This window comes from Typopeltis vanoorti, chromosome 23 (assembly GCF_054136105.1).
Source record: "Typopeltis vanoorti isolate ZY-2024b chromosome 23, IOZ_Tvanoo_1.0, whole genome shotgun sequence".
In the NCBI taxonomy this organism is placed as follows: domain Eukaryota; kingdom Metazoa; phylum Arthropoda; class Arachnida; order Uropygi; family Thelyphonidae; genus Typopeltis; species Typopeltis vanoorti.
The window spans coordinates 68,482,449-68,495,378 of record NC_143571.1 but is presented as its reverse complement, the minus strand read 5'-3'; the positions used below and the strand labels follow the sequence as shown (position 1 = coordinate 68,495,378).

The window sequence follows — 12,930 nt, the reverse complement described above, 5'->3', positions numbered from 1 at the left end:
AAATCCCAAACTGTCAGTTCATTCTCATTTATTCAGTATCCATTTAATACCTTTTAATGGGCTACATCACAAGAAGGTGAGAAATGGACATTTCAGAAGCTCTAGTTGATCTTCTACATTGCTTAATAGGCTATGTTTTATACCAGTAATCTAAGCTTTAACTCTTAAGCAAATTCAAATTTTACTTTGAATAAAATCAAATATTAACTTAAATAATTATGTCAAGTGAATTAACTAATTAATTATAATAAATAAGTTATACATATATTTAAACTACGTAGTGAAAACAAGTTTTAAAAGAGGTATACTGTGAGTAGACATATTGATACAAAATTAATAACGGAAAACTCACGTACAAAGATTATTTAATAGTATAATTTTCGCCTGTGTGTCACAGGCATCTTCAGTACATTTTAAGCTCAAATTAAACAATAACTGACAATTCCAAAAAGCGCAACCTAAGTAGCTGGTGTAAGATAACTAAAAAGGTCAATAAATTTCCTAACAAAAAAAAAAAAAAAAAAAAAAAAATGTATACAATAAAAAGTTAGGAAAGATTAGCTGATTTATAAAGTACTATCTCCATTAAAGGGGATAGACATAAGCCATCAGATCTGTTTAAATTAGGAGAATGAAGTAAAGTTTCACATGTTTCTTTATAAAGCGTTCCACGAGGAACCGACTTTTGTGAAAGAATCTTGTCTTTCTTCAATAAACTCTATGTCTAGTGAAGATGAACTTGCAGAACATGCCATCTTCGCTAGACATAGAGTTCCTTGGAGAAAGAAGAGTCCTTCACAAAAGTCAGTTCCTCATGGAACGCCTTTATAAAGAAACGTGAAATCAGCTAATCTTTCCTAACTTTTTATTGTATACATTTTTTTTTTTTTTTTTGTTAAGAAATTTATTGACCTTTTTAGTTATCTTACACCAGCTACTTAGGTGGTGCTTTTTGGAATTGTCAGTTATTGTTTAATTTGAGCTTAAAATGTACTGAAGATGCCTGTGACACACAGGCGAAAATTATACTATTAAATAATCTTTGTACGTGAGTTTTCCGTTATTAATTTTGTATCGTTAGTGAAAACAAATATTTACTGATGGGAAGGCAAGAAAAAGTTGAAGAAAATAATTTAATTGGAGCTGCTGTTAACCGATAATTATCATGTGTGCATGCACACCCACCCACTTTCACAATATCCAAATGGATACTTCACTAATGGAGTACACTAAAAGTGTGATCTTGACACTGGATCAAAAGCCCTTGTCATAAGATAAGTGGAAGTCTCCCTGCCTCTTATTTATCCAATGTTGATCCTAAAGCAACTATATGGTTATATTCTACTGCAAATTGCTAGAGAGGTTTTCACTAATTGGGTACCTCTTCAGGCTCTTGTGTTATATCCAATTTCTTGGATATAACACAAGATGGATATGTCAAGAGCTGTGGTGTAGCTTACTCTGAATCTTTCCATATGCTGATCTGCAGGTGGGCGACATAAAAAGAATGTATACTTATGTCAGTGAAATCCCTACAGATTAATTTTCACTTTATTTATACACAAAATTATTTTATGGTGCAGAATAACAGCTTTCTTCATGATCTGACAGAAGAAAAAAAAAAAAAAAAGACTGAGATGAAAATAGTAGATCACAGACTCACTGGGCTTTATCTCTCCTTTTTATGAGAAGAGAATGAACATGGGATATTTCCCAAGGCTGAGATTATGAATAGTGTATTTATTTTTAATAACACCTTTCAACCTATCAGTATATTAAATATATTTCTTCAACATTAAGCTAATTTTTACCCATGCATTATCTCTCGCATAGCTATGCAGATTCCTTTATATAAAGTCTTTCTCTTTAAACTGAAACTTTGTAAAATGTCTTCTAAAGAAAGAAAGAAAGTGAAATACTTTATGTGTTCTGTTTGTCCATGATGATTCTTTCACAGATAGTGTGAAAGGTTATCTGATGTATAAAATATCATTATGACTAAGGATGAACAATGATATAACGGATACTATAAAATATTTTTGGCAGTTTAATAAAAATAAATAAAGGAATAAATATTGACTGACCTGTACATAAGTCTCATTTGAATCTCCAGGTCTTGGATCAAACGATGGTCTAGATTCTTGGTAGGTCACCATTTCTGAAGAGGCATTATTTTGAGACTTATACTCAATATATTGTTTCGGTTCTTGATAATGGTCAACATTATTTCCCGAAGTCACATATTCCACCTTGTTTCCAATGAAAATAATCAAAACATTGGTAAATGAATGACAGAATATGCATGCAGTTATAAAATAATCATATAATTTCAAAAATACAATGTAAGCAAGCTACAACTGAACTTTATATAATGCACATTTTGAGAGATACCTGTGGTTCAGACATAGTACAAGTTGAACATTTAGACACATTGAAAAATAAATCACAAATGTCTGGAATAAATAACTTGTTCAACTGTCATGATAAAGAGGCTAGTTTTTAAAAACAAGTTCAGTACAATCAGTTAGTTGCCCATGATGCATAATAAAGATGATGTATGTTCCATAGATGGAATCCTATCAAGTGGACTTATATAAAATTGTGTTAGAATATGTTAGAATAGAAAAAAATGCTGATTAATAATCATTATTACAATTTCCCATGCCTTCTGTTCCAGCTTTAATCAGAACAGATAATCTGTTCTGATTAAAGCCAGAACAATGCAACAAGTGAGTGAACAGCCAGGCAGAGTAAGATAATCTATGAGCCAAATTGCTCTCCTCTGGACGGGATCAAGATTTTTTGGGTAGGCATTAGGTGCACCACTCCAAATCTGTGAACAGTATTCTAAGGATGGATGGATTTGAAATTTATTCAGAGTTAGTAATTTATACATAAATATATAAGCATAATACATATAATAATATAATACAGGGTGTTTCAAAAAGAATGACCTGATTTCAGATAATTACATTTAATAATGAAAATGTGTTACAGTTACAAAATAAATTACCAAGTATAAAGTAAGGCCTAAAATTTCACTCACCACAATCACAAATGGTACAAGTCGCATTCATTTGTGTTTCGTGGTTGCAGAGATATACAATTTTCAAATCGGGACATTCTTTTTGAAACACCCTGTATATATAACAATTATATACAAGTGCTCATCATTAAAACTTTTTTTTAATATGGCAATCACTTTACACAAAAGACTGTGGAATTTATAGTACAATAGAATGTGCATGACGTAGAAAGAAGAAACCAGTTAGCATTGAATTCGAAACCCCTGTCGATTGTACTCCTTTAGGAAATAAATAAAAGGTTCTTCTCATCGTAGATGGGATTCGGACCCAAGTATTTCTAACCAAAGCACTTTGTCTATACCGAATGAGAAATGGAAGCACTCCCAGACTGACTTCTCATCTTCCTTTTACCCTCTTTTACCTTGCGGTAGTGAGGGTTTATTAATCATCAGACCTCAAACTGTTCACAGGATAAGGTGGTCAGCCCTACGTCTCAGTGTATCCCATGTCCGTAGTGTTGGCTTCTCAAGACCAGTTTGCCTGCTTTGCAGGATGAAAAACCCCCCAGGATAAACTGGGGAAAAACCCTACTGTGTATGCCCAAGACTGGCTAACTTGGCTATTGCTGAGGAAAATTCTTGAGCTCCTCACATCACCGATGGGAATCGAACCTAGTACACTCCTTCCCCAGGCATATGGTTGCGAATCACACAGCCACTAGCCTAACTACACAGACTGACTTACCAATTACAATTTTTCTATTGTTCCAACTTTCAGCTCACATGCTATGAGATGTTCACAACACACTGGATGAATATTCTGTGCACAGGAAAATGATATATGATACTTCAGGAGAGAGAGATTGGAAGAAAAAGTGAATGGGAAAAATATGAAACTGGGAGTAAAGAGAAGGTATTGTATACAATAAGTGTACTTAATGACAAAGTGACAAAAGCATGTTTCCCAGGTGTGAAGGTAAATTATGTTATTTTGTAAATGGGAAAAGTGTAAAGAATTGAATGTTTAAGCTGACAAGTATCATTCAAAAGGTCAGAAATATGCAATGAGAGAAGATATGAGAGAGTTGCTGATAGAAGCAAAAGAGAAGAAGTGAGAAAGCAAAGATGTCATTCTACTCTCTTGGTATCACAGGAATGAGCTGGGAATAAGTCAATGAGAAGAGTGTGCAGTTTATGGATCATCATCAAATTCCTGCCATGTACCCTCAAGGGGTGTACAGGATATGATAGTACTACATGAAAAATTTACATCATTACTAATTTCCTATCTACAATTTCCCTCCAAATCAGTCTGTTACTTAACAAGACTCCAACATTATCAGATTTTATATTTCTATCGTGTAAGGCACTTTTTACCGCATCAATCCACCTATATATTGGTCCTCCTCTGGGTCGTATTCCTGCCAACATAATCTTTCCTCTCCCATTCTGTTTAAGTGCCCATACCACTTGAGATTAGCTCTACTAATGCATTCCTGGATGCTGATAATGTCAAGTTCTTTCCTAATATCCTCATTTTTAATATGATATTACTATTGATGCCATCTGTTCGTGCTCCTAATCATTCTCAGGACTCTCAAATCTGCAGTCTCTAGTATTTGATGAAGTGCTTTACTTCTGATCCAGCTCTCAGATCCATAAGTAAAATTGGTTTGAACACTGTCTTGTATACAGCTAATTTAGTGTTCCAACTAATTTCTCTCTTACAGTGGTATCTCGCTAATCCGAACCTCTTTAGTCCGAACCCTCCAGTAATCCGAACTGCAGTTTGAAAGAAAAAAAAGTTTTATTTATTATTTTTATTATATTTATTATATTATTATTTTGCCTCCAAACTGTACTCTACTGTTGCAACCAATGGATCAGAACATAATACAATCCATTAAATTAAAAGATCGTAAAGGCATGCTTTTAAATGTAATTTCCCAAAATGATGATGTTACGACATCAATAAAAAATATAAATTTGAAGGATGTATCATTCTCAATTGATGTTGCTTGGGAATCCTCAAAGCTGAAGCAATTCGCATATCATGGAGAAAACTGTGGCCTTCTAGAATTAACGAAGATAACTACGGTGATACACAAAAAGCAGAAATTCAAAACTTGCATAATTTGGTTAAAAATATAAATCCAAATGTTGAAATTTCACAAACAGATGTTACGGAATGGATTACAAGTAGAACCAAAAGTGAATTTGAAATCAAATCAGATGCTTAAATTATAAATATGACGCTACAGAATGAATTAGCAGACGATGATGATGATAAAAAATTCCAAAAAAAAAAAAAGTAAAACATGAAGAGGCAGTTGACAGTTTTAATATGTGTATAGAATGGGCTAATCAGAATGATACACCAGTCCACAAAGTTTTTTTGCTAATGCAGCTCCGAGAAGAAGCATTCGAAAAAAGTTCAGCTTCCAAGAAGCGAAAGAAAATCAGTGGCTTTTTTTTTACAGAGAAATTAAAAAAAAAACTTTTGTGTGTTATTTTGTGAAACTTTGTTTTGTGTGTTGTGTACAAGAAAGTGATATTTTTTATGAAAATTAAGTTATATACTGAACTATGCAATTCTATTAAATCAAAATCCTCAACAATAAAGATATATACAAACTAAAGTTTTTACTAAAATAAACTTATATCACTTTTTAGGTTTTACATTACCGTACATGAGCTTATCTTTTCTTCTATGAGTTACTTTTATTTCCAGAATTAAACTGATGTACCACTAGAATCTGATAATTTTTGTCTTAAACGCCAGTTATTGTTAACTCTAGGGCGAAAATTCACTGATCCGAACTTTTCACTAATCCAAACGAGCACGGTTTTTATTAGTTCGGATTACCGAGATACTACTGTATTCCATATGAATTTATTCAATTGACTTCCTACCATACCAGCTTTGTTGATTCTGTTGTCTATTTCCATATTTAATTTACCATCTTCACTAAAAATCTTGCCTAAGCAGTTGAAATGTTTTACAGGTTCTCCATTCACAATGCAGTTGACATTTTCAATGCTTCTGCCTATTTTCATTGTCTTTGTCTTCTTATTGCTGACCTTCGTACCATATGTATTACAACAGCTACTCAATTTAGTCAGGGAATCTTGCAGACCTGGAGCGGATTTATTTAGAAGTATAACATCATCCGCATAAAGCAAAGAGCTGACATTAACATCTCCAATTTTGATACCAGGTTTAATATCACTTTCTTTCATAATGGGATCCATATAGATAATGAATAACAGAGGGGATATTGTACATCCTTGTTCTCACACCAGATTTAACATTAAACCATCTTCCTGTACTTCCTTCAATTCTAACTGCTCACTTACAAATCAAATATAGACTAAGTATTGCTTGATATAATGCCCCATTGACACCATATAACTGTAGCATATATGAATAGCTTCTCTCTTGGCACTCTGTCATATGCCTCTTCCAGATCTACAAAACTTAAATACTGATTTTTGTTATATTCCCATGCTTTTTCAACAATTTGTCGTAAAGTGAAGATCTGATCCTGACAGCCTCTATTTGGCCTGAATCCAGCTTGTTCTTCACCAAGCTTTTCTTCCACAATTCTTCTCAACTGTTTCTCAAATATACTTGCATAAATCTTACCAGGAACACTCAGTAGGAAAATACCTCTGTAATTCTCACGTTCAGGTTTATTTCCATTTTTATATATGGGTACTATGATAGCTCTACTCCAATCATTGGGAATTCGTCCCACTGTCCAGTCCTTCTTAACTATGCAGTGCAACCATTGTAAGACTTTTATACCTCCATACTTCAGCATTTCTGGTCGAATATCATTCTACTCCAAATTTATAACCAAAATAATGGTTATAAACAACGCAGAAGAGATAGATGTAGAAGGAATTGAAGTTGTCAACAATAACAAAAAAAGATGGATGTAAAAATGAGATAAGAAGAACAACAACAGCACTAAATAAGAAAGCGATGACCGATTTAACCAAGATCTGGAAAGACAGACACATCTCCAAAAAAGACCAAAATTAAACTTGTAGAAACCTTAGTTTATTCGATCTTTCTCTATGCTTCTGAATCTTGGACAATGACAAAAGATGACAGAAGAAGAATTGAAGCGTTACAGTTCTGGTGCAGGAGAAGATTGTTAAGAGTGTCTTGGACAGAAAAACGTACAAACAAAAGTATCCTAGAAGAAATGAATATTCACACAAGATTGATAAACATAATTGACAAAAGAATAGTTCAATATTTTGGACACATATGTAGAAGGGAAGGCAACTGCCTGGAAAAAATAATCATCCAAGGTAAACCATGTGGGAAAAGAAAAAGAGGAAACCACCCTATAGGTGGATTGACCAAATATCAAGAATCACTGGACTTAAACTAGAACAAGCAATAAGAGAAGCACAGTAGAGAAAGCAATGGTGAAGCATCATCAGGAAGGTCCCGAGTCCTCAAACATGAGGAGATCCGAGAGAGATCATCTACACCAGCTGCCTGTCCACATTTCAAGCCTTTGATGGCTTTTTCTACTTCAAGTATATATATGTATTCCTGACTGTATACCTGTTGAGTATTTTTTACCATTGTGCTATCACTGCTTGTTTCATTTAGCAATTTTTCGAAGTAATTACTACATACTTCAAGGATATCTTTTTCTCCAGTTTTCATGTCACCTTTATCATCTCTAATTCCATTTACAACACTCTTTCCTCCATTTCTGAGCTTTTTCAACAACCTCCAGAATATACTGTCATCTTCTTGATATTTATTTTCCATGATCTTGCCAATGTTTTCCCATGACTTTTGTTTAGCTAGTTTTATGCAGTGTTTGGCTCTCTTACATTTGTCTCTTACTAAATCACTTAAGGAACTGACAACGTATATAAGAATATAAATTAAATTACACTTTAATAAATATTTCCGATATTTCGGCTGTCTTCAAAAGGAACGTACAAAAAAGGCACGTGCACATAACACTACAACACAATAACTGAGAATGAAGTGAGGAACTTTAAACCATGAGCTTTGGTCAATTTTACAAGACATCTCGTGCACCGCAGCAGACAAAGAATTTAAATGAAGTGAGGCACTTTAAATCACAAGCATTGGTCAATTTTACATGACGTCTCGTGTACTGCAGCAGACAAAGAATTTGAGAAAATACAAAGTCAACATATCAAAAAATTAGAAAAATTACAAAAGAACTCTATCGTCAATCCAAAACTTCCTGCCAACACCGTAATCAACCTTTCTTCAGTCACCCTGAAGCACTCAACGCACTTTCACATGGCCACAACTTCGCCATTGCTCCCAAAAAAATACCTAGTGAGGATATTATGATCCAGATCGAACGAGGAATCCGCCAACTTCCGAATCAAATCGCCAACAGTGTAAGACTGGATGTAGCTTGTGTCCTCTCCAAAGCAAGACCACCAAAGCAGATAAAGGAAATGCAACTGTAGTACTTAACCAAATGGGCTACCAGGTAAGCTTAAAGCTCTTCTATTAGATCAGGCTATTTACCTCCCTATCGAATGCACTCCCACCAACTCACAAATCAGAAAACTTTGCAGGCTCCTTTGTCCTTCTTGGCCTGTAGAAGTTATTAACAGATTAAAACCGTTTTACTCTAGACCCCCCCCCGCTCCCCCATATTTATGGACTCCCAAAAATACATAAAGAAAATATGGCATTACGTCCCATAGTGGATGGCATTGATTCCCCCACATACAAATTAGCTAAACATTTGGCCAAAGCGCTCACACACTATACTGTCAACACACCATCACACATAAAAAAACTCAGCTCGCTTCAAAGCCAGCATAGAAAACCTTACACTCCAACATAGTGACATAATGGTCAGCTTTGACGTCTCCTCCTTATTCACAAATGTCCCACTCAAGGAAACTTTAGAGCTAATCCAAGCTAAATTTCCTCTCGATATCTCAGCCCTATTTCAGTTCACAATGAACCAAGGCTATTTCGTTTGGCAGGGAATATTCTACAAACAAATAGAGGGGACAGCCATGGGTTGACCACTCTCCACACCCTTGGCCAATTTCTTTATAGAGACCGTTGAAGAAAAAGCCTTAGCCTCTGCCCCCACAAAAACCAACCATATGGCTTTGCTACATTGATGATGTGTTCGCTATTTGGCCACATGGCTCTGATACACTCCTCTCCTTCTTAACACACTTAAATAAACAACAACCCAGAATCAAGTTCACTCTGGAAAAAGAGGAAAACAACAGCCTCCCTTTCCTAGACACACTAGTCACTCACCAGATTGATGGAACTTAAATTGTACATATTTGGTCTAATGTATTAAAATTAAGAACTTTTATTGCTAAAAGACCATAAGATATAATGATAAAATATACAAAGAGCCAACAAGTTTCACTAGCCACTGTCTAGCATTTTCAAGGTTTTTTAAGGTTCTGTCTTTAAGCAATAAAAGTTCTTAAGACTGATGGAACCTTGGTTTTCTCAGTTTATAGACAACCCACCCATACAGGCAGGTACATTCACCAACAATCCCCCCCCCACACACACACACACAACAATATGGAGTGGTGAAAACACTATACAACAGGGCTAAACTAATCTGTTCAAATGACAAGGCCCTAAACACTGAACTAAATCACATTCTCAACACTTTCTCAGCCAATAGCTACGAACCCCCCCCCCCCCAATAAAATCCAAAAAATATTGAAATCAACAAACCTCTCCCTTTCACAACAAGGATTACTCTAAATCCATAACCATTCCTTACATCCTAGGCACCTTGGAAAAAATTACCAAAATCTTAAAAAAACATGACTTGACCTCCTGTTACAGACCATACAGAAAATTGGCATCCCTTATCCGCTCCACTAAAGACCAACCACTTCCCCTACACCTACCTGTGTATACCAGGTCCCTTACAGCTGTAAACTGTCTTACTTTGGCCAAACAGGCAGGACAGTGAATATCAGAATTTCGGAACACAGGGACTACATCCGGTTTCACAAGTACAGCCACTCGTGTCTTGTAGACCATGCTCTGGATACACGCCACAGAATACGGTGGAAGAAAGCTACAATAATACACAGCAAGTTCAAATTCGAAAGACTATTCATGGAATCAGCCTTAGCCCTAAGAAACGCTCCAAACCTAAACAAATTTGGTTGCATGAGACTGCCCCTAATTTGGGAGGCTTACATCAGCAGACCTTCAGCCCAACGGCCAAGAACACCTATGTGTTCTTGATGGACCATCAGGACTTTTAGGAGAACAATAGCTTCCTCACTTCATTCTCAGTTACTGTGTTGTAGTGCTTACGTGCATGTGCCTTTTTTGTAAGTTTCTTTTGAAGATGGCAACGTGACTATGCTGAAATATTGGAAATATTTATTAAAGTGTAATTTAATTTATATTCTTATATACGTTGTCAATTCCTTAAGTGATTTAGTAATGTATAACCAACGTATAGGCTTCTGTATGAGAATTACATTTGTCTCTGTATTCTCTAAGAGCACAAGCTGACTTATTGCCAGGAACCTTTGATATGCTTTCTTCTTTTACTTCACTGCCTCTTTAACTTACTGCATCCATCATGGAGTTCTGATTAATCTATCTCTGGCTGAATCAATCAGAGTTTTCTTCAAGGCTTGCCACTGAATTTCCAAGGTTTGGTTCCTGTTCTCAAATTCTTTCATTTTTTCTTCAATAATCTTTGTGTATTTTAGTCTACAGTTCACATCTGAGAGCTGCTCAAATTTTATTCTCTTTAAAACTTTCTTACATGTTCTTCTTTTCAAAATGAAATTCAATTTTGTCAAGACTAAATAGTGATCACTTCCAATTTCAACTCCTCGGTACATTCTGGTGTCCTGAACCAGGGAGAAAACATCACTATCAACAATAACATAGTCAATAAGACTTTTTTTTATTCCTTGCCTCTTCTCTCCATGTAAATTTGTGCACATTTTTATGTTGGAATATGGTGTTGGTAATAACCAGTCCATGTTCTGAGCAGAAATCCAACAGGTATTTGCCATTATTATTAGCTTTGCTCTTTTCTCCAAATTTTCCCAAAATATTTTTGCATGTCTGACAATCATTTCCTACTCTGCTATTCAGATCCCCAACAAGGACCAACTTTTCCTTTTTCATTGTGTCAGTTGCTTTCTCTAAATTATTAAAAAATTCCTCCACGTCTACCTTAGTAGAACCTTCTGTGGGACCATAGGCACAAATAAGTCTCATTGTCCAGTTCCCCATTCTCATATTTTCCCACATCACTCTACTTGAGACTGCCTGTCATTCAAGAAGATTAGCCTCATATTTAGTGTTGAATACTATGGCTACTCCTTCTTTTCCTTGATTGTTATTGCCTGAATAAAACATTTTGTATTTATTGAAAGATCTCACCAGTTTTGTCTTTTTTGTTTCAGTCACTCCTATTATGTCAATCTGGTACTTATTTAATTCCCCAGCTAGCTCCATTTCTTTATTTCTTTGCCATTCGGGCTTCGTATGTTGATAGTACCGATCTTCAACTCTAGTGATGTTGAGTCAGGGTGTGTTTTCAGATTTGTTCCAGTAGCTGACTTTTCACTGTTTGCTCTGGTTCCCTGGTGAAAACAACAGGGGGCCTTGTTTAACCAAGTGACGCCCCAGCCGGCATGAAATTTTGTCATGTTGTTCCATCATTTTGTAATTTGGTTTAAGCCGATAAGAATACAATTTGGTTAACTAAATCCCAAATTTCCAGCCCATCATTGTTCATTCAGTATCCAGGTAGATACCCAACTGGGTGCGGATTACTTGGATGTTGTAAAAACACATTAACAAGTAAAGATATGGAGGTTACTATCCCTCTTTATAAGCTGTGATTTGCTCACATCTTCGCTACTGCACAAATTTGATCACCTGGGTTTCTTGGGGACCACGAGGTGGTGGAGAGGATTCAGAGACAATTGACCAAGCAGGTGAGAGGTCTGTGGAATTTCCATCTATGAGAATAGATTGAAAGTGTGTGTGGGTTGCAAAGTTTAGTTGACAGGCAGAAAATATCGGACATGGTAGAAACTTATCACATGAATAGAGTGAGAAGTAGAGGTCACCCCTGGAAGTTATGTAAGAGTGTGGATAGGATGGGTGTGTGGACTAGGTTTTTTGCTTGGAGAATGGTGAGTGAATAGAAGAGAATGCCAGAATTATCTGTGAATATCCACAATGAATGAGTTTAAGGAGAGGTATGATAAGTATTGTGTGTATAAAGGTTAATGTGGGTCTCTCAACGATGAGTCTTCTAACTTAACAGAGATACTCGCATAATTATAAATATGTTTAAGAAAATAATCCATATTACTCTTAAAATTCATATAAATTTTATTCAAATTCAGGTGGTAGGCAATTTTTTATATCCCAGTATAAAACCATCCTCCTAATTACAGAGATGGTCATGTCCCTTATTATTGCATGACCTAGCTTATTAGAGGATTGACGTGGTGGCTTGAAAAGAAAAAAAAAAGTACCATATTTGGTCTGAAAAACAGGTCCCCTTGCCTCGTGCTCAGTAATAATGTACAATAAGTTTTACAGTATGTTGTGAGAAAAACTGGCTCCCAAACATGAGGGACTTAAGTATTGGTAATTATGCTTGACAGTATTAATCACTGTAGTGGTCTGAATGTATATATATGTCCATAATTATATGGATGGGAAGTGTCTATTGAAGGCAATATCAGAGAAATAATATGGATAAGAAATATATGTTTTATTCCGTGGCTATCTAGGTGGTTAAACACTGAGAACAAACGTGTTTATTAAGTAGCTCTGATGGATTTCAAACCTGCATCTTCAGAGCATAAATGACATCTCACTACATATAAGAAAC

General features: G+C 35.4%; 1 protein-coding gene across 3 annotated transcripts in view; it reads right to left on the bottom strand.

Moving 5' to 3' along the window:
- The window catches only part of LOC150093934 (uncharacterized), a 513,542-nt gene that overhangs the window by 485,737 nt on the left and 14,875 nt on the right, over window positions 1–12,930 (bottom strand). For all 3 annotated transcript variants that reach the window (XM_090412955.1, XM_090412957.1, XM_090412956.1), the window contains exon 3: window positions 2,085–2,249. In XM_090412955.1, coding sequence (XP_090269081.1) covers window positions 2,085–2,249 — 165 coding nt within the window. The remainder of the gene's footprint in view (window positions 1–2,084; window positions 2,250–12,930) is intronic.